The sequence below is a fragment of the Oryzias latipes genome, chromosome 9 (assembly GCF_002234675.1).
Source record: "Oryzias latipes chromosome 9, ASM223467v1".
Classification (NCBI taxonomy): domain Eukaryota; kingdom Metazoa; phylum Chordata; class Actinopteri; order Beloniformes; family Adrianichthyidae; genus Oryzias; species Oryzias latipes.
Window position 1 is genome coordinate 28,224,534 of NC_019867.2, and position 16,589 is coordinate 28,241,122.

Consider the following 16,589-nt stretch of genomic DNA (forward strand, 5'->3'; position numbering starts at 1 on the left):
CCAATAGACTCCTAAGTCTAACCAATAAAATCTGGAGATTTACTGTATCAAAAGCGGCACTAAGATCCAGCAGCACCAGAACAGAAACTTTCTATGAGTCAAAATTTATTCTAACGATATTTAAAAGAGCCGTCTCTGTACTGTGGTTTGTCCTAAAACCAGATTGACATTTTTCTAAAATCTTTTGGTTATTTAAAAACTCATGTGGTTGATTAGCAACACTTTCTCTATAATTTTGCTTAGAAACGGTAAATTGGATACAGTTCTATAATTATCCTGGGTATTTGGACACTACTTTGGACATGACTCGTCTTCAGAAGGGGCCTCGCCAGCGCTGTTTTACCAGCAGAGAGGAAGACACCTGTCTGAAGAGAGCAGTTTACAATGTTTAAAAGCTCTGACTGAAAGATAAATAACTTTCAAATCCATAAAATGTTTTAAAAAGTAAAAAACACTCTGTTGTGTTGTGGGGTCCCTCAGGGTTCTGTTCTGGACCCTCTACTCTTTTTGTTTTCTGTAGGTCCAATAATAAACAGCTTTTTTCCCCTTTATCCCCGATGATGTTTTTTTTCTCTTTTTCATGAACAACTAGTGGTTTACTAATGAATGAATTACTTAATTTCAGACCGACTTGATTAGCTGGTCAATCGGAAGCACATATTTCACATTTGTTGCTGATATTTGATTTAGTTTTATTACCACTAACATGTTCTTTGGGCTACCAACTAGAACCGCCATGGGACAGTTCCAAGATGTTGGTAGTCGTCTTCAGTTTGGTGGAGATGACTATGGCTTCATCCTTTTATGAAGTTACAAGGTGAAAGAGCTGAGTTCTGCAGAGCTGCATCTTCTCATTACAGATCCGCCTGGGTTTCTGGTGAAAGCTGATGAAGATGAATTGACAGCATCTTTTCCTTTTGTTTTATTTAAAAAGTCTCCTCACACTTAAAATGTCTTGTTTTCATCAGTGATTAAATTTTGACTCAGACACTCAGCGGCGGTTCAAAGACACAGTTCTGTTACATGACTATAATTAATCCTCCAAAGCAGCGCCTAGAGTCCCGCAGGGACCATACTTGCCTCTTGATTGACAGCTCTATTTTTACCGCTGTCAGCAGGAAGTGCTGTGTGTGTGTTTTTTAGGGAAAGGGGAAGTTTGCCGTCATGCACTCAGTCCATTCTTTCTGACTCAGATCTGGACCAGAGCTATTGTCAGTCTTCTGGGATCTGAGCAGACTGAGGGTGCTCCATTAAAAAACACCTGAGCAGAACTGATTCTGCTGAGGTTCTGCTCAGCCCACAGGGAAGGGTGTACTGATTATTTGCAACTCTGATTGATGAACGTTACTGGAACGCCTGGAGAACCCAAGAACAATTTTCTTCTGGGCTTTTAATTTGACATTTTTGTTTGTTCGTTTTGGATTGCAGCAATTAATAGAGACCAAAAAAATAATAAAAAAATGCAAAAATGAATCAAATTAAATGGATAAATTTATTGAATTAAATTGGCATCTGTAAACTGCAGAAAAATGGGTTTAAAAATTGGATAAAGTAAAAAAAATACGTACTTGAGTAGTAATATGAATTTTAGTATCATAAATATTCTTCAAATTTTAATTTGGTTAACATTGACTGTTTGCTAAACTCTCCCTTACGGTTTAAGAAAAACAACCTTCAAAACAAAATTGATGGCAACAGAAATTTACTGCGCATGCTCGCCGCTACGTGGAGGTGTGGCTTCATGACGCAACCGGAAAAGATTTCCACGTGTGACCGTGTTTGAGGGCTCTCACACCGAAAGTTTACATTTCAGGTGGTTTTTCGTAATTGTATGTGTTTATTTGTAATAATTATATATTTTATCAACCAGGAACAGTCTATTGTGATCTTCCGCTACTGTTGTATGTGCAGCTGCATTATAGTTTGACTTTTAGCGTTAGCATCATCGATCATGATCGATTCATTAGGCTTAGCCGAACGTTACTTCGTCGATAAATGATCTATTACTATTAATGTTTTGAACGAACAACGTTTGAGTTTTCGGTGAAACAGCAGTTTGTGGACTCTGAATGCATTCACGACCCTGGTCCTTTCGCCTTGAGACAGTTGGTCATGACATGTATGAGTTTATAATGTTTAAGTTAAACTAAAAATTTCTCTGTCGTGTGTCTGCAGTGTCTGGAGACGGGAGCTGCCATTGGTGCGGAGCAGCGGTTGAATGATGTCACCTGCAGACGAGCAGCTGTCTCTGAACCTCTGCACAGATGTTTCTTCACCGCGTCCACCTTCCAGCAGGAGGAAACATCTGACCACTCAGCAGAGATGGGCATCAGTGAGTGATCGCTTTGCTTTCTGCAAGCCTGATTTGTCTCCTAAATTTTCTAGTTTCTGTCAATCAGAACCATCAACCACCTTCCTATACACTCATGCATCTGCTTTTTTTAGGAGCTATTCTATTAGTCTGGTTCCTGCAGTTCTGGTGTTATTTGCAAAGTTCTGCACCTCAGCTGGAATTCCACTGATTCAGCTGCTATAAAAGATTAATTCATTCATTTTATAAACCTGTTTTTGTCCCTTTCGGGGTCACAGGGCTGCCGGAGCCTAGCCCAGCCACTCGTGGGTGAGGGCAGGGTTCACCCTGGACAGGTCGCAGGGCCAACCCACATCCACACCTACAGAATATTTAGAGTAACCAGATAACCTATGAGGCATGTTTTCGGCTGGTGGGAGGGAGCCGGAGTCCCCCGAGAAAGCCCACGGATGCACGGGGAGAACATGCAAACTCCACACAAAGATCCGGCATTGGTGGTTCTGTTTTAGGTCTCCCAGCCGGGTCAGGCAAGAGCGCTAATCACCGCACTACCGTACAGCCCACTTAAAACATGAAAAAAAGTAATTCGATAAAAGTCCTATAGATCAGTGATTCACAACCTTTCTCAGGTCTCAAACTGGTTTTATTTTAACCTTTCAGTTTCCCTTAACTTTTGAGGGTAATCTTCATTTCAAACTTATTTATCCACTAGATTTTATGAAGGAACCATTCCAATGTAATATAGATTTTCTCTTAACCCATAAATCAGACGCCTGAAGTCGGCCTCGTCTGACTTTCAAGATGTGACGGGTAAATTAAAAGAATGTTCTAAATATAATGATAAATATGAATCCACTGCTCTGCAACAGACTGGCGACCTGTCCAGGGCGTCCCCTGCCTTCGCCCATGAGTGGCCGGGATGGGCTCCGGCAGTCCTGTGCCCCGAGAGGGACAGATCGGGTTTTGAAGATGAATGAATGAATGAATCCACTGTTTGAGCAACTTTATCCTCGTAACATTAGACAGCTGGATGCTGATTTTTTTTCTTTTTTCTACTTTCATTGGAACTGCCAGAAAAAGAGAGGAGACAAGAAGAGCTTCACATCCTCAGAGGATCAGACCAGGTTCTCCTTCAAACAGAGGAAACAGAAGCTGCCTTCCACAGAGGAGGGAGCAGCTGCACCTTCTGCAGACTTCCAGGTGACTGGACCAACTGCTAAAGAATTTGTAGGCTTGTCACATCATCACCACAGAAGACTAGGGCATCTTTGGTTGATTTGAGGATTCAGACCGGAGCTTTAGATTATATATAAATGAGTTTATGTCAAATCCTCCTGTTAGGTCTCCAAGGATCTGTCATTTTCTGTTATTTCCCTTAACCAAGTCGTATCATCGGGAGAATTTCTTTAATGTGTTTTTGGTTTAATGACTGTTGCTGTCCAGTTGACTGGATGAGTTAAATAATATTAAGCTGAAGTTAAAAATCTCAAATTACATTAGTAAAAGATCTGGTTCTGCTCTTGGGCGAGCCATTTGGCTTTCTGTCCAGTAAATCCTGAAACATTGATGTGAATCTTTGGGCGAAGGTGTACCCCACCTTTGCCCAGCAGTAGCCGGGACGGGCTCCAGCAACCCTGTGACCCCAAAGGGAAACAGCGGGTTAAGAAAACGGACATATGGATGGATAATTGGAGATCCTTTTTCTTCTACTTGGAGCTGAAGCTCAATCTCTCTTCTTAACTTTTATCTTGACTTTCAGAAGAAACCGAAAGCAGAGAAGAAGAGGAAGTTCAGCTCCGTCGAACACAAGAGTCAAGACTTTGCTCCTGCAGAGGAAGAGAAGGAAGGAGCTGTTTCATCTGAAGACCTTCAGGTATCGCCGTTAACAGTCCATTTTATTGATATATTAGTGCAACACATCAGAACTCATGTTAGTGTCTCATGCAGGCTCCGCCCCGAAAAGTGAGAGAAAAGTCACCACAAAAAAAGGAGAGGAAAATCGAAGGAAAGAAGAAAGAGAAGGATGGAGGGAAGGAAGCAGGACATGGCTCCTTCAAGACCTCCTCTCTGTTCAAACACAACCCAGACATCCCGGACATCCACAGGTACAGCTCTGATCCGATTGGCTCAGCTGAGTTACAGCTTATTGGTTGGATTGGTAGGAGCACAGATGATGGTTAGGAAGTTCCAGACGGATGTTTTGAAGAAAGAATTCAGAGGAATCAAAAAGATGAGGGTCAGTTGTGTATAATACACCAAATAAAAAGAGTTTGTTCTGTTATAGACCTACTCAGATGAAAATAATGTTTCTGTTCTCATGGTATTTTCCTGATGATGGACGACATCTATGTAGAAAATTAAACTTAGAATAGCATTTCATAGAAAACAACGCATCATTATAATTAAAAGACCACCGGGAACACTTTGAAAACAGATGATTGGAGTGGGACTTTGAGGTTGAAACAGTGGCCTTCAGGCAAACATCTGGATTACTGTTCACCAGCGAGAAGTTGAACTGGAAAATAATATTTTTAGCCACGGTTCTCCACAGTTTACGTGCTTTGAGTACTCCTTTAGGAGTACACCAGCATAAATGTTTACCCTTTGGGTTCTGCTCTTCTCAAAGACAGCTGCACACATCAGCCTGATACTTCTGTATCTGGACGTCGTCAGATTCCTTCCAGTGGAGTCACTAGCATTAACAAAGTACAGGTGACAAGCGTCAGCCTTGTCCCGTTAGCCTGGGTTTTCTAGGAGAGGGTTTCAGAACCCAGCAGCTGCACATCATGGCACCCATGCAGCTGTTGACTGTAGACAGATGTTTGAACACCTGCTGCAAGCTGGGTGGACTTTATTGAAGGTTAAGCTGAAGAGCAGGTGAAGCTCAGGAGGTTCAGCCAGACGCTTTAAAATGAGGAAGATCTGCAGGACGACGACACGGCTCGTCAGACAATGTCCAGAGGCTAATGTTGTCCGGTCATTGCTTTGTCAGACGTCTTGTTTTTCCGGTCCTTGTACATTCTTGTAGCGGGAAAGGAGGAGGTGGAGTGACCCTCTCTTCCTCCTGCACAGACACCGTCCCTTACAGCTGTGAAGAACCATTTGCACATGTAGACGTTGTCAGGGAATCACCGTCGTCATGAAGCAAACCTGTGTCCACAAGAAGCACTCTACCCGACTACGGATGGTATTTGGACTCAGAGGGGGCTGAGAAAATGGGTGTGGTTCATCCTCCACCCATGGAACCATCTTTAGACGGTTATCTTTCATCCTCCTGTAACCGCAGTGTGAGCGGCTATACCCAGCGTCTTTCTGTTCCTGGCAGAGCATGGTGCACAGCTACCTGCCGGCAGCTCATTGGACTCTACTGAATGACTGGCCACAGATTACGTCCTTCATAAATCACACTGTGGGGCTGCATGGTGGTGTAGTGGTTAGCATTCTTGCCTAATAGTGAAGAGGCCCTGGTTCAAATCCTAGCTGGAAATGCAAATTTCTGTTTGAAATGTTCTTGTTCTCCATCCTCATGAGGCTTTTCTCAGTCCAAGAACACTTTTCAAAGGTTAATTGGTGACTGAATTGTCCCACGGTGTGAGTGTGTGGTCCTGCAAGAGACTGGTAACCTGTTTAGGGTGAGCCTCGCTGGTTAGGCTCCAGCAACCCTGTGACCCCAAAAGGGAATTGGTGGGTTTTATGGATGGATGGATGGATGGATGGATGGATGGATGGATGGATGGATGGATGGATGGATGGATTTAACCCACTCTGCAGTTCTTTGGGAAGAAGATAGGCTTCCATGGTGGTGGCTCAAAGACAGCTGACACTTTTTGACGTTCTGGACTCAGACTATTTAGATAATCTGGCTAATCCGAACACCTTGTTCCTCGTTCGTCGTCCCAATGGCAACAGAAACCGTTTACATGGCCTTTTGTTTTCAGATCCTTGTTTCAAGGGGCTGAATCCCTCTCATTTTTCTTTCTTTGTTTTCTCCTTTAGAGCAGCGGTTTGCCAATTAAAAGAGAAGATCTTCACTTCAGACTCATTTTCAGAGCTTGACCTGCATCCACACCTGGTGACAAACTGTCTCTTCAGTTCATTCCATTCGATTTCAGTCAGTTCTTCTGTATTCACTTACAGTCTTTTCCCACTAGGTGGCAACACTGAACAAAGTCCTGAATGTTTCCACTCTGACCAGGTCAGTGTGGCACCCAGTGCACAGATTTATTCTTCCATAAGATGCAGCGACACAGCAGATTCTTTATCCTATTATTGACTGAACTACCATTTAAGGAATTTTTAAAAACTTTTTTTTCCCCTGCAAGCCTTTCTTTTGTCCAGGCGAACCTTCACGTCTCTGACTGAGAAACGTGTTCGTGCTGCATGTTTTTGATGGTTGTCCTTTTTCCCCGTCTTACTGCCATATTGATATGCCGCATTTTAAAAAAGATAACATTTATGTTACATTAATAATTTATGTTTCAAAAAGCATGTAAAGTGAAATAAAATCCTACGTCCAAATGTTTTTCTAAAGTTAAAAAATAAAATTTCATAAAAGGGGATTTCCGGAAACATGAAAAATTACGTTTTTTTTGTTCCTGTTTGAATCAAACCTGACAAACATTAAGATGATGGTCTTAAGTTAAAGAAAATCTCTTTCAGCCGGATGATCTCATTAGCAGCAACAATAACTCTAAGATGTGAAACTGTACTTGGAAAGCTGGACTCACGGTTACTTCTGTGCTCAGTGTTCAGAAACAGACCATCCCTGTTCTGCAGTCCGGGCGAGATGCTTTGGTCCGATCTCAAACAGGATCAGGTGAGTCTCACTAATGAGCCCTCTTCATCTCATACAGACCCTTTCCACAAAAATAATAGGAAAAGTGTTTTCATTTCCATAATTTCATGGAGAAAATTAAACATTTACTGTATATGTAACAGATTCAGGGCCCACTGTTTGATTGATTTCACGTTTATTTTTACATGGTTTTCAGGATTTCAGAAAATTAGAATGAATAAATGAAAGTGAGACTTTGTCTGCAGGCAAGACTCTGTCGTATGCCGTCCCGCTGGTTCAGAGTCTGCAGTCCATCCAGCCCAAGGTCAGCAGGTCCGATGGTCCTCTGGCTCTGGTCATTGTCCCCACCAGAGAGGTTCGTCTGTGGAACACGTCAGAACATGGCGATCCTTCAGAGTGAAGCTTCCTTTTACTGTTAGAACTGATCCTCTCTGCTTTATGTCAGCTCGCAGTGCAGACCTTCCAGATATTCCAGAAACTTCTGAAGGTAAAATCAGTTGGATTTTATTTACAAGTTTGCAGTGTAACCCTTGTGCTATCCTAGGCACTTTAACATTGGGAGTTGGGTCATCTAGACCCACTAGACAGTGCTCTGAACCTTTTTTCTTCAATGATTTGTGATCTTCACTGGTGTCCATGGATTACATGAAATCTTTCCACCTTTATCCACCTTTGTCATGGAAGGGAGAACACGTCAATGTAAGGGTGGGGTCATCTAAGATAGCACAAGGGTTACAATCCGTTTTTAACTAGATTATTAATTTGCTACATTTTCATTCTATTAACTTCCATGTTTGCTTGTAGAAAACTGATCAAAAGAACAACAAGAAGCGGCTTTAATGGGAAACTGTTGGTGCTCTTTTAACATTTTTCTTATGATGGAAGACATATATAAAGAGGATTAAGCTTAAAATTGCATTCCTGAGTATATCTTTGGGAAATCAGGAGCAGATGAAAAACAATGCAGTTTGAAAAAGGCCTATGTATGATGTAGAAAATGCCCAAGTCAGGCCTCAAGCTCTCTGCTCCATTCTGATGCATCCACTTGCAGACAAATAGCTCCGTGTACGTCTTTGTTTTCCCCGTCTGGAATCTGGATCTAAACTGTACGGCTGGACAGCTCTGATATTGCTCACCATTTTTGTTGCAACAGTGATGTTAGGCTGGGGTTGTGAGGAGCTGTAAGCTAACGGGAGAATGTGTAAACAAAAGGATAATGGGAAAGGAAGGAAGACTCACTCTGCGCCAACGGTCCCACCCACAATTCAGAGGTGAATTTCTAATGAACTACTGCTGCCCTGCAGAAACTATGTCCTAGAAAAAGACACAGGTTTTTGGATTTTGCCTAAAATGGCATCATCATGATTAAACGACCACTGGGAAGGCTTTTACAATAGATCAGTGCCCTCCTTTTCTCAAAGCTTTTACAGGGCGTGTGGGATGGGAGTTGTCTGAGGACTCACCGTGGGAGCTGCGCCTCTTGGCAGCAGCCACGGTTGTCTGTTTCTTCTACTAAAACCTCAAACTTTGGGAGTTCGTCCAACAGAAGTGGAAATTTTTTTGATAGGATCAAACTTTCCTGTCTCAAAATGATTCATGAATATGGATTCTCTTTAGAAGGAGTTTGAAAAAGTCTGACCCAGAACAAAATATCTGTGGAAGATGGGATAAGTTTCCCTGCACTGATGCTGTGAAAGACTTCTTCATAACCTAACCTAACCTATACTTTTGTGTAAGAACCTTATGTTTTTGGTTCCTTTATTAAAACCAGTCACTGAGCTTCAGTAGAAGGAATGAGAACTGCTGGTATCTGCATTTTGGATGAAGAAACGCCAAAGCAGATTTGACGCTCACAGCAAATGTAGAACTACAGTGAAATATTCATTTCTTGTTCTCAGTGAAGCAAATATGGAGGCAAAACCCTCCAATCTGAGTCTGACTGATGTGTTTCTGATGGTTGTTCTGGGTCCCAGTTATGGATCCTTCAGCTACTCACAGATTTGTTTCATGGCTGGGAGTCAAACTGGTACCTTTGGTTCTTCACAGCCATTTACCTGGATTGTCCCAGGGGTGCTGATGGGAGGAGAGAAGAGGAAAGCAGAGAAGGCCAGGTATCATCTCAAAGCATCACTTTTTAATCAGTTTAATAGTTTTTTTTATTTAAAAATGTGTTTGTTTATTTAAACTGAAAAGCTTGCCATTAATCTGTGAAAAAACAGCTTTACGTGCTGATTTACAGGAAAAAAGCAAAGGTTATACATTATATTTATAATTTTTGTATATATATGATATATTTTAAATCCAGTTCATATTATGTTTGCCTTATAACCTAGTTGTTGGAGAAACTTGATTACTGGGGAGCTCAGCTTATAAATTTACACACTCTAGATAGGAATCTGCAGCCTTTAAAACCAAAAGAGCCATTTGGTCTAGTTTCTAACTGACTAAAGTCCCTGTTCACCATTTGGAAAAATGTAAGGTCAGGCTAGGAGAGATCTACGCCTCCCCGTGGTTGGGTTGAGATCGCTGAACATGTCTCCAGTAAGGAGTGATGAGATCTTTGAAATGTTTCTCCTCCCTCAGGATTCGTAAAGGGATCAACATCTTGGTCTCCACTCCTGGCCGTCTGGTGGATCATATCAAACACACCCTGAGCATCGCCTTCAGCGCCGTCCGCTGGCTGGTTCTGGATGAGGCTGACAGGTGGCTCACACGTGAACATCGCGGGCATCAAACTGGAGTCACGTTTGTCCTGAAGAATGTAGTCCCAGATCAAGTGTAGGAATCCATGAATGCCGTTTGTGTCTTGAACTCAGGACTTTGGACCTGGGCTTCGACAAAGACCTCACGGTCATATTGAACAGCCTGAACTCGACCGGACCGGCCCGACAGAACGTCTTGCTCTCTGCGACGCTGACACTCGGTAAACTGAACGCTCCTTACACTGTTATGCAGAGGAAACTGAACAGCTGCTCAAATCTGAGACTCTGAGTCTGCCAATGCGATTTTAGCACAAGAAGCTACAGCTAGTTATTTTCCTCTTTATTAGAATTTAAGAATACAATGAAAAGTTACCTTTTATTAATCTCATTGTGTGGAGATTAACTTGCAAAAATAGCACAAGAACATAACTGAGAGATGGCTTCTGATCTTCCCAGTGTTGGAGGAAGCAAAATCTGCATGCAGCAGAAAAGTATACTGTAGGGTAAAGCTGCTCGTCAATGATGAGATATTTATGTGGAAGATCATTGAAGATGAAAAGTTGACGCCGGTGTTTTAAGTCGTCAAAATGTTGCTTTTGGAGCATAATAGATTCTAGTAGTCGGGCACCAACCACATATTACAGAAGCTAGAGAGCAACTCTTCAAGTGTCGGGTGGTTATGGTAAAATAAAAATGCAAAGTATTTGCAGAGCAGGGAGCTTGTGGCCTGCCCATTGTAACTTTCCACATCACACCTGCAAACCTTTTCCAGCTGCCTTGTTTCTTCTGCTCTTGATTTCTAACAATTTGAATAAAGTACTACTCAGAAATGCAAATTCAAGCTTAATTTTTTTTTTACATATGTTCTCCATCATGAGAAAAATGCAACAATTACACGTTAAAAACACCATTTTCATCATCAGTGGGGCTTTAAAGCAGGTCTGCTGTGAAAATGTGTTCTGTGTTTACATCGTCTAATGTGTTTGTGTTAATCACAACATGAATGTCATTAAAGTGCTTTTGCAAGTCTAAAAAAGAAAAAACAAAGCTTGGCTTTTATGATTCACTAATGACTATTTAAATGAACCAAAAATGACCCATTGTAGACCTGGAGGCCACTTCTAACTGTAGTCTGTTTTCCTTTTACGCTGGTATTGTTACTGTATTTTATAGACCGTTTCTGGCAGGAGTGTTGTTCTGTCTCCTAGCTTTGCTTCCTGCTGCCTCTCCTGCTTTATTCTGCTAGTTTCCTGTTCATTTCATGGAGCTGACATGATTTTACCTCAGTATTTTAGGAGGTAATGCCTACATCAGTCCAAAGATGCTGTGTTGTCTCTTTGCTCGCGTTCGTTTACAATTGGTCTCTGTTTTTGCCGCCATTTTGGATTCTCCCTCACATCACAAACTCTGACTGGACAAAGACGGAAAGCTGTCTCTGTTTGATTCTTCCAAACAGCAGAGTACATCCTTCAACACTTTGGCTCTCCGTGTGTTTCAGGAGTGAGCCGGTTGGCTGATGTCTGTTTAAAGGACCCCGTCAGCATCCAGGTTTCTGGCCCCTCCTCCTCCTCTGACCACACTGGCTCCTCCCATGTGACCTCTGACACTGAAGCCGCCAACACTTCAGAGAGCTTTGCAGTGCCAGAGGCTCTGAGGCAGTTTGCGGTGGTGGTTCCCAGTAAGATCCGGCTGGTGTGCCTCGCCGCGTTTGTTCTGGACAAATGCAAGGTCAGCTCACCAAGAGAATCATGCTAGACCCGAAACCGGTTGCCATGGTGATCTAACAGCCCGTTTGTTGGTGTTCTTAGGACAACAAAGTCATCGTGTTTGTCTCCAGCTGCGAGGCCGTTGAGTTCCTACACTCTCTGTTCACCTCCGTCCTCACCCGTCCAGCGGCCTATCCCCGGCTCAGTTTTCAGCGTCTCCATGGTAACATGAAGCAGGAGGTAACATGTCGTGAAGCTAACGTATCTCTGCTCGCGATCTCATATCATGTAAAGCCTCGCTCTTCATCTTCAGGAGCGGTCAGAGGTCTTCCAGCTGTTCTCAGCGTCTCAGTCTGGAGTTCTGCTATGCACGGTCAGTAAGACGAGCTGGACTCTCTGGACTTCATGTTAGCTCGACTTTGCCCATCATGCCTTTTATGTTTGTTTTTTTTCCATAGGATGTCGCAGCGAGAGGTCTAGACCTCCCTCTGGTCACCTGGATAGTTCAGGTGAACGTGAAACTGTGTTTGAGCTCAATAGAAAACGGTCATAGAGCATCATTTTCACTTTTCTCTCTATTTGTGCGTGCAGTACACTCCTCCATCGTCTGCAGCAGAGTACGTTCATCGCGTCGGCCGCACAGCTCGGATAGGAGGAAGAGGAAGCAGCCTCCTCTTCCTCACACCTGCTGAGACGGCCTTCATCAGTGAGCTGGCAAATCACAACATCAGGTTTGTTGACTGAAGGCTGGACCTACTGTGTGCTTTGACCATTAACTGTATATGACAACTGGACTGAGCGACCCCTCCCCCACAGCGTCCCAAACAGGAAGTAGCCGCTAGTTTCAAGAAGCCAAAACCCCATAGACTCCCATAGAGAAGTAAACTGCTGTTAGTCATTCTATTGGTCAGAACAGCCGTTCTTGCTATGCTACCTTATCTTTCACATTGATTTTCTTTATTATTTAACGGACCAATCAGATGCCGAAATGAAAACTCCAGTTCTCGTATACAGACAATGGTTCAAATCCAAGACACTACAGTTCCTCAGGAATGTGTCTTTTACTGCTTTGTGTGTTTCAGCCTATCAGAGATGAAGCTGCAGGAGATTCTTTCCTGTCTGATGCTAGACGATACCTATAGGGGGCGGGGCAAATACTACAGCAAGGTACGCCACCCACCCTCATCCATCAGAGGGTTCAGAGTGGTTTTATTGACTTTACCAAAAAAGATTATCGGAGTATACAAATATTTTTCAAAATGTTGATTGTTCTTTGTATTTTGGTCATGTTAGACTGTTCTAATGCTAAAACATTTGGATTTTCAAGGACTTTAACAAAATGTTTAAAAATAACAAAAAACATTTCTACTATTTATGACCCATTAGAATTAATGGAACTGTCTACTGACTGTATTTTTAAGGAAAAAAGTTCCTAATTTGCTCTTGAAATGCTGACTTTTCACACTTTGGTCTTGTAAACTCGGTTTTAGGCACAACATTTTAAAAAAAATTCTGCCGAACAAACATTTTTTGTGTCGTGTTAACTTAAATTTTCCACAAAAGTATGTCATTTTGGTCAAAAATGTTCATTTTATCACCAAACTATGATTTTTCTTGTTTGTTTTGCTTAACTGAAATAAGAATATAATCTTAGATTCATCCTTTATGCCAAAGATCCTAAAATTTTCAGTTTTAGCTTCAATATTGAAGAATATTGAACCCTCTTTTTTTCCTCTGAGACTTGAACTAACCAAAAGTTTTCAGAAGTCTGAAAGTGTTTGCATTGTAACGATTGCTGCTCTGGAATCAGCTTTTAGACTCAGGTTTAATGTCCAGAAGTGTAGGATCTGTGACCTGAGGAGTCTTTGTCTCCAGACTTCATCCAAAGCTCTGGAACAGGAGGTCCGTGAACGTGCCACCGTCCTCCAGACCGAGTTTGAGAACTTTGTTCACTCTGATGCTCAGTCTCTGCAGGCTGCAAAGAAAGGTGAGGTAGCCGCCGCCTTCAGGGCAAATATGCTGGCCTTTTTGAGTTTACTGTTTTCGTAGCAACTTTCCTTGTGCCTATTGTATTTTTATAAGAATTGGCTTTGTTTATTTGTCTCTTAACTTCCATTTCTCTTCCTCTGTAAAGCCCTAAACCTTGTTGAGTGAGAATCTTGCTTTACAAATACGCTGACTGTTCTTTGGAATGTCTCCAGCACTGCAGTCTTACCTGCGGGCCTACACCACCTACCCCGCTCACCTGAAGCACATCTTTCACATCCGCTTCCTGCACCTGGGACACGCTGCCAAGAGCTTCGGACTGAGAGACGCCCCAGGGGGGCTGAGCTCTGCCCTCGGCTCTAAGGGCCCCGGAACCAAAGGAAAGAACAAGAATGTGGCGAGGAAGCAGGGAAAGAGTCCGGTCCCAAACAGAGTCCAGAAGCAGATCACTGGAAAGAAAAGGTGGATGTGTGCTGAGTGACGCTGATGATGCTCTATTAAATTCTTCCTACTTAACTAGTCTGAGAGAAATGTAAGAAGACTAAAGGAAATACAGCTGAGCCAGGCCAAAATGCTAAACATAATGTCAGCAGTTTGAACTGAAGATGCTAGGATATTGTACAGCTTTAACATCTTCTACATTAATCTTTTAACTCCAGAAACTTTAAAGAATAGAATCCAATGAAAACAACCTAAATGACTGACACACAAACAGGCTAAACAGATCCGAAGCTAAGCTAACTAAATAATGACTATCGTCATAAAACCTCGCAGCAAAGGTTTGACGCTAAAAAAGCTCAAAATGGTTAAATACAAGTGATAAAAAGTCATTGTTATAAATGCTTAGATGTTCTGTGAGTGCATCAATACCAAACGTGTGTTGGAAAATGAACAGCAGATAAAAGGCAGGAACTGTTCAGGGCTACTTCCATCTGTACTCTGTCTTCAGGAAACATCTGTTTTTGATGATTTTCAGGTTTTTTTCTGGTCAGAGGGAAGCAGGGATGCTGCGCTCAGAGTTTTCAAATGGGCTGGAGGGAGGAGACTCCTCAAAGAAAAGGAAGAAGAAGAGGAAAAAGGAGGAGTTAAGCGGGTCTCAAGAGGAGGAGTGAGCAGGAACGGTAATATCCAGGCGTTCCAAAAAGTGGGAAAATCAAGGAAAAAACACCAAAGCCTAATAAACATGAGATTCTCATAAAGAACGGTCAGTGAAGAACCTTTTGAAACTTCTGTCTCAGTAGGTGGAAATGATGAAGCAGGAGAGGAGCAGGAACTGAAAGCAGATTCTCTAAAAAGCGAGCCTTCTCTGTTGGCTTGTTCTCTAATGACGTGAGGCTTTCAGGGCTTTCAGAGGTTACAACAGTGGACCTGATATTGTGGAAACAAAGTGCTGAAGCTCACCTCAGAACGTCTTTGCGAAGAAGATTTTGGACCTGCAGCTGATGGTCAGAGAAGAGGATAATCCTCAGAGGTTCGACAACGAGGGAAGCAGAGGGAACCTCCATCTGTCTTTTCAACATGGTGTCTGAAGGTTTCACTGATGATATCGTCGCTCATTAGAGGAGACATTGAAGAACTGTCGACTTTAGTGATTTTATGTTGTACAGATGTAGATAAAATCAACACCTATTTTGAATAATTTACTATGATCTTACATTAAAGCTGTAAACCTGCTTCAAACTGACAATAAAATCAAATTTGGTTCTGAATTGTGATCAGTTTTTTTCTTTTTACTGAGGAAGAGCAACCTCATTTTCAGAAAAAATACTTAATGAAATGCTAAAGGGCACGCTTTACACTGAAATGCTTTTTGTGTTGTTTTTAACTTGACCAACTATTTACCTTCATTTTCTTTCTCACATCTTGTAGCCTAAGCACATGAGAAAAGTAAAAAAGTAGAACAGGAATACAGTTAAAGGAAGTTTTCTGCATGCAAAAAACTCGGATTCACCTTCACTTTGTGCCATTTTCAGTCAGTTTGATGTCTTATCCTTTTAACCTTTTATAACCTTGCATGTGTTTGGTTCCATCTTCCTCAGACTGTAAAGCGTTTTAGTTCCTCTGCGTCTCAGCAAAAGCTCATGCGCCAGAAAAATACTTTAAAAAAAAAAAAGTGTTTCACAAAACTGTCCTAAAAGCTGTATTTTCTGCAGCACTTTCCTCACTCTGCTGTGTAATACCCTCTCTGGCCGGCATCCATTTTTCATTCCACGGTTAATATTTCAGGAGTTAATAGCTACGTAAATGTTTGAACCTGCTGTCCAGCCACCTGGTTAGACAGATTTACAAGCACAGCAAACAGATTGGTGATCAATTCATTATTTATCAGAGCAGAGGCTTGGAGATGGAGGCCACTGAACAAGCCTAAACTGCTGTCTGTTGGAGAGAAAAGCCCACCAGAAGATGTCCACGGTGATCAGTTCAATGTCGTTTAGGACAAACGAGTGACCGCATTAGAAAACAGACGAAGCAGATAAAACCAGCAGCTCCTCCAATTCAGTCAGAGTGAAACCAACCAGAAAAGCGAGAACCTGAAACGCGTCCCAGTAATCATGCTGAGTTCAGAGCGGATGATGGACTGGATCAGTGATCCTAACACCTCAGACCTCTGAGCTGTTTCTGGACTCTTCTGAACCAGGATTTTGGTGACATGCCCACATCATCAGCTCTCCACCACTGTGTATGAAAGGTTATTTCCTCCAAACAGGATCAGAAGACTTTCTGCTTCAGTCGTTGCCTCAAAGGTTTTGAGGTTTCTTTGCTCTTCTCTTCTGCAGTCATCTTCTCAGTCTGCTGTCACAGATTGAACTGAGACCTAATACATTTGTGATGTTGCTCTTCTTGGATTAGAAATTCTAGATAATTTCAAAATTTTTGACTGTGTCAGAGAACTGGACCGAGTGACCCAGGGATTGGCCAAGAATTACGAAGGCGGGGCAAAGCAACGGCCCAAAGGAATCCTGCACTTTGCAGTCCTTGTTGGGATAGTTCACTTATTCAAACTTTATAGTTCGCTGACCAATTTTGATCGTCTGTCTCAACACTTTTGAATTTTTTGTATGGTGGAGGCATGATGCAGGGCGGTTACT

General features: G+C 42.3%; 1 protein-coding gene across 5 annotated transcripts; it reads left to right on the forward strand.

Annotated features, from left to right (window-relative positions):
• The first annotated feature begins 1,726 nt into the window (after positions 1–1,726).
• Positions 1,727–15,209, forward strand: ddx31 (DEAD-box helicase 31). 5 transcript variants are annotated; one of them, XM_011479619.3, is made up of 23 exons: positions 1,732–1,813; positions 2,176–2,332; positions 3,386–3,511; positions 4,071–4,184; positions 4,259–4,416; positions 6,308–6,383; positions 6,463–6,506; positions 7,057–7,127; positions 7,352–7,461; positions 7,552–7,593; positions 9,153–9,217; positions 9,690–9,809; positions 9,923–10,029; positions 11,307–11,536; positions 11,617–11,754; positions 11,828–11,887; positions 11,973–12,023; positions 12,106–12,245; positions 12,597–12,681; positions 13,390–13,501; positions 13,716–13,962; positions 14,477–14,621; positions 14,739–15,209. In XM_011479619.3, exons 2-22 carry the CDS (start codon positions 2,219–2,221, stop codon positions 14,610–14,612), a joined length of 2,346 nt encoding a protein of 781 aa, XP_011477921.1. In that variant the 5' UTR covers positions 1,732–1,813; positions 2,176–2,218; the 3' UTR covers positions 14,613–14,621; positions 14,739–15,209. The 5 variants fall into 5 exon arrangements, with proteins under 5 accessions (XP_023814533.1, XP_011477921.1, XP_011477920.1 ...); XM_023958765.1 differs by having other exon boundaries at positions 1,727–1,796; positions 14,477–15,209; XM_011479618.3 differs by having other exon boundaries at positions 14,477–15,209.
• The last annotated feature ends 1,380 nt before the right edge of the window (positions 15,210–16,589 follow it).

Bases quoted from the DNA above. Each gene is read 5' to 3' on its own strand.
- ddx31 (XM_023958765.1), top strand. From the start codon at position 2,219: ATGATGTCACCTGCAGACGAGCAGCTGTCTCTGAACCTCTGCACAGAT. The intron at 4,417-6,307 runs GTACAGCTCTGA...TTTCTCCTTTAG, and splicing joins GACATCCCGGACATCCACAG to AGCAGCGGTTTGCCAATTAA. The intron at 7,462-7,551 runs GTTCGTCTGTGG...GCTTTATGTCAG, and splicing joins TCATTGTCCCCACCAGAGAG to CTCGCAGTGCAGACCTTCCA.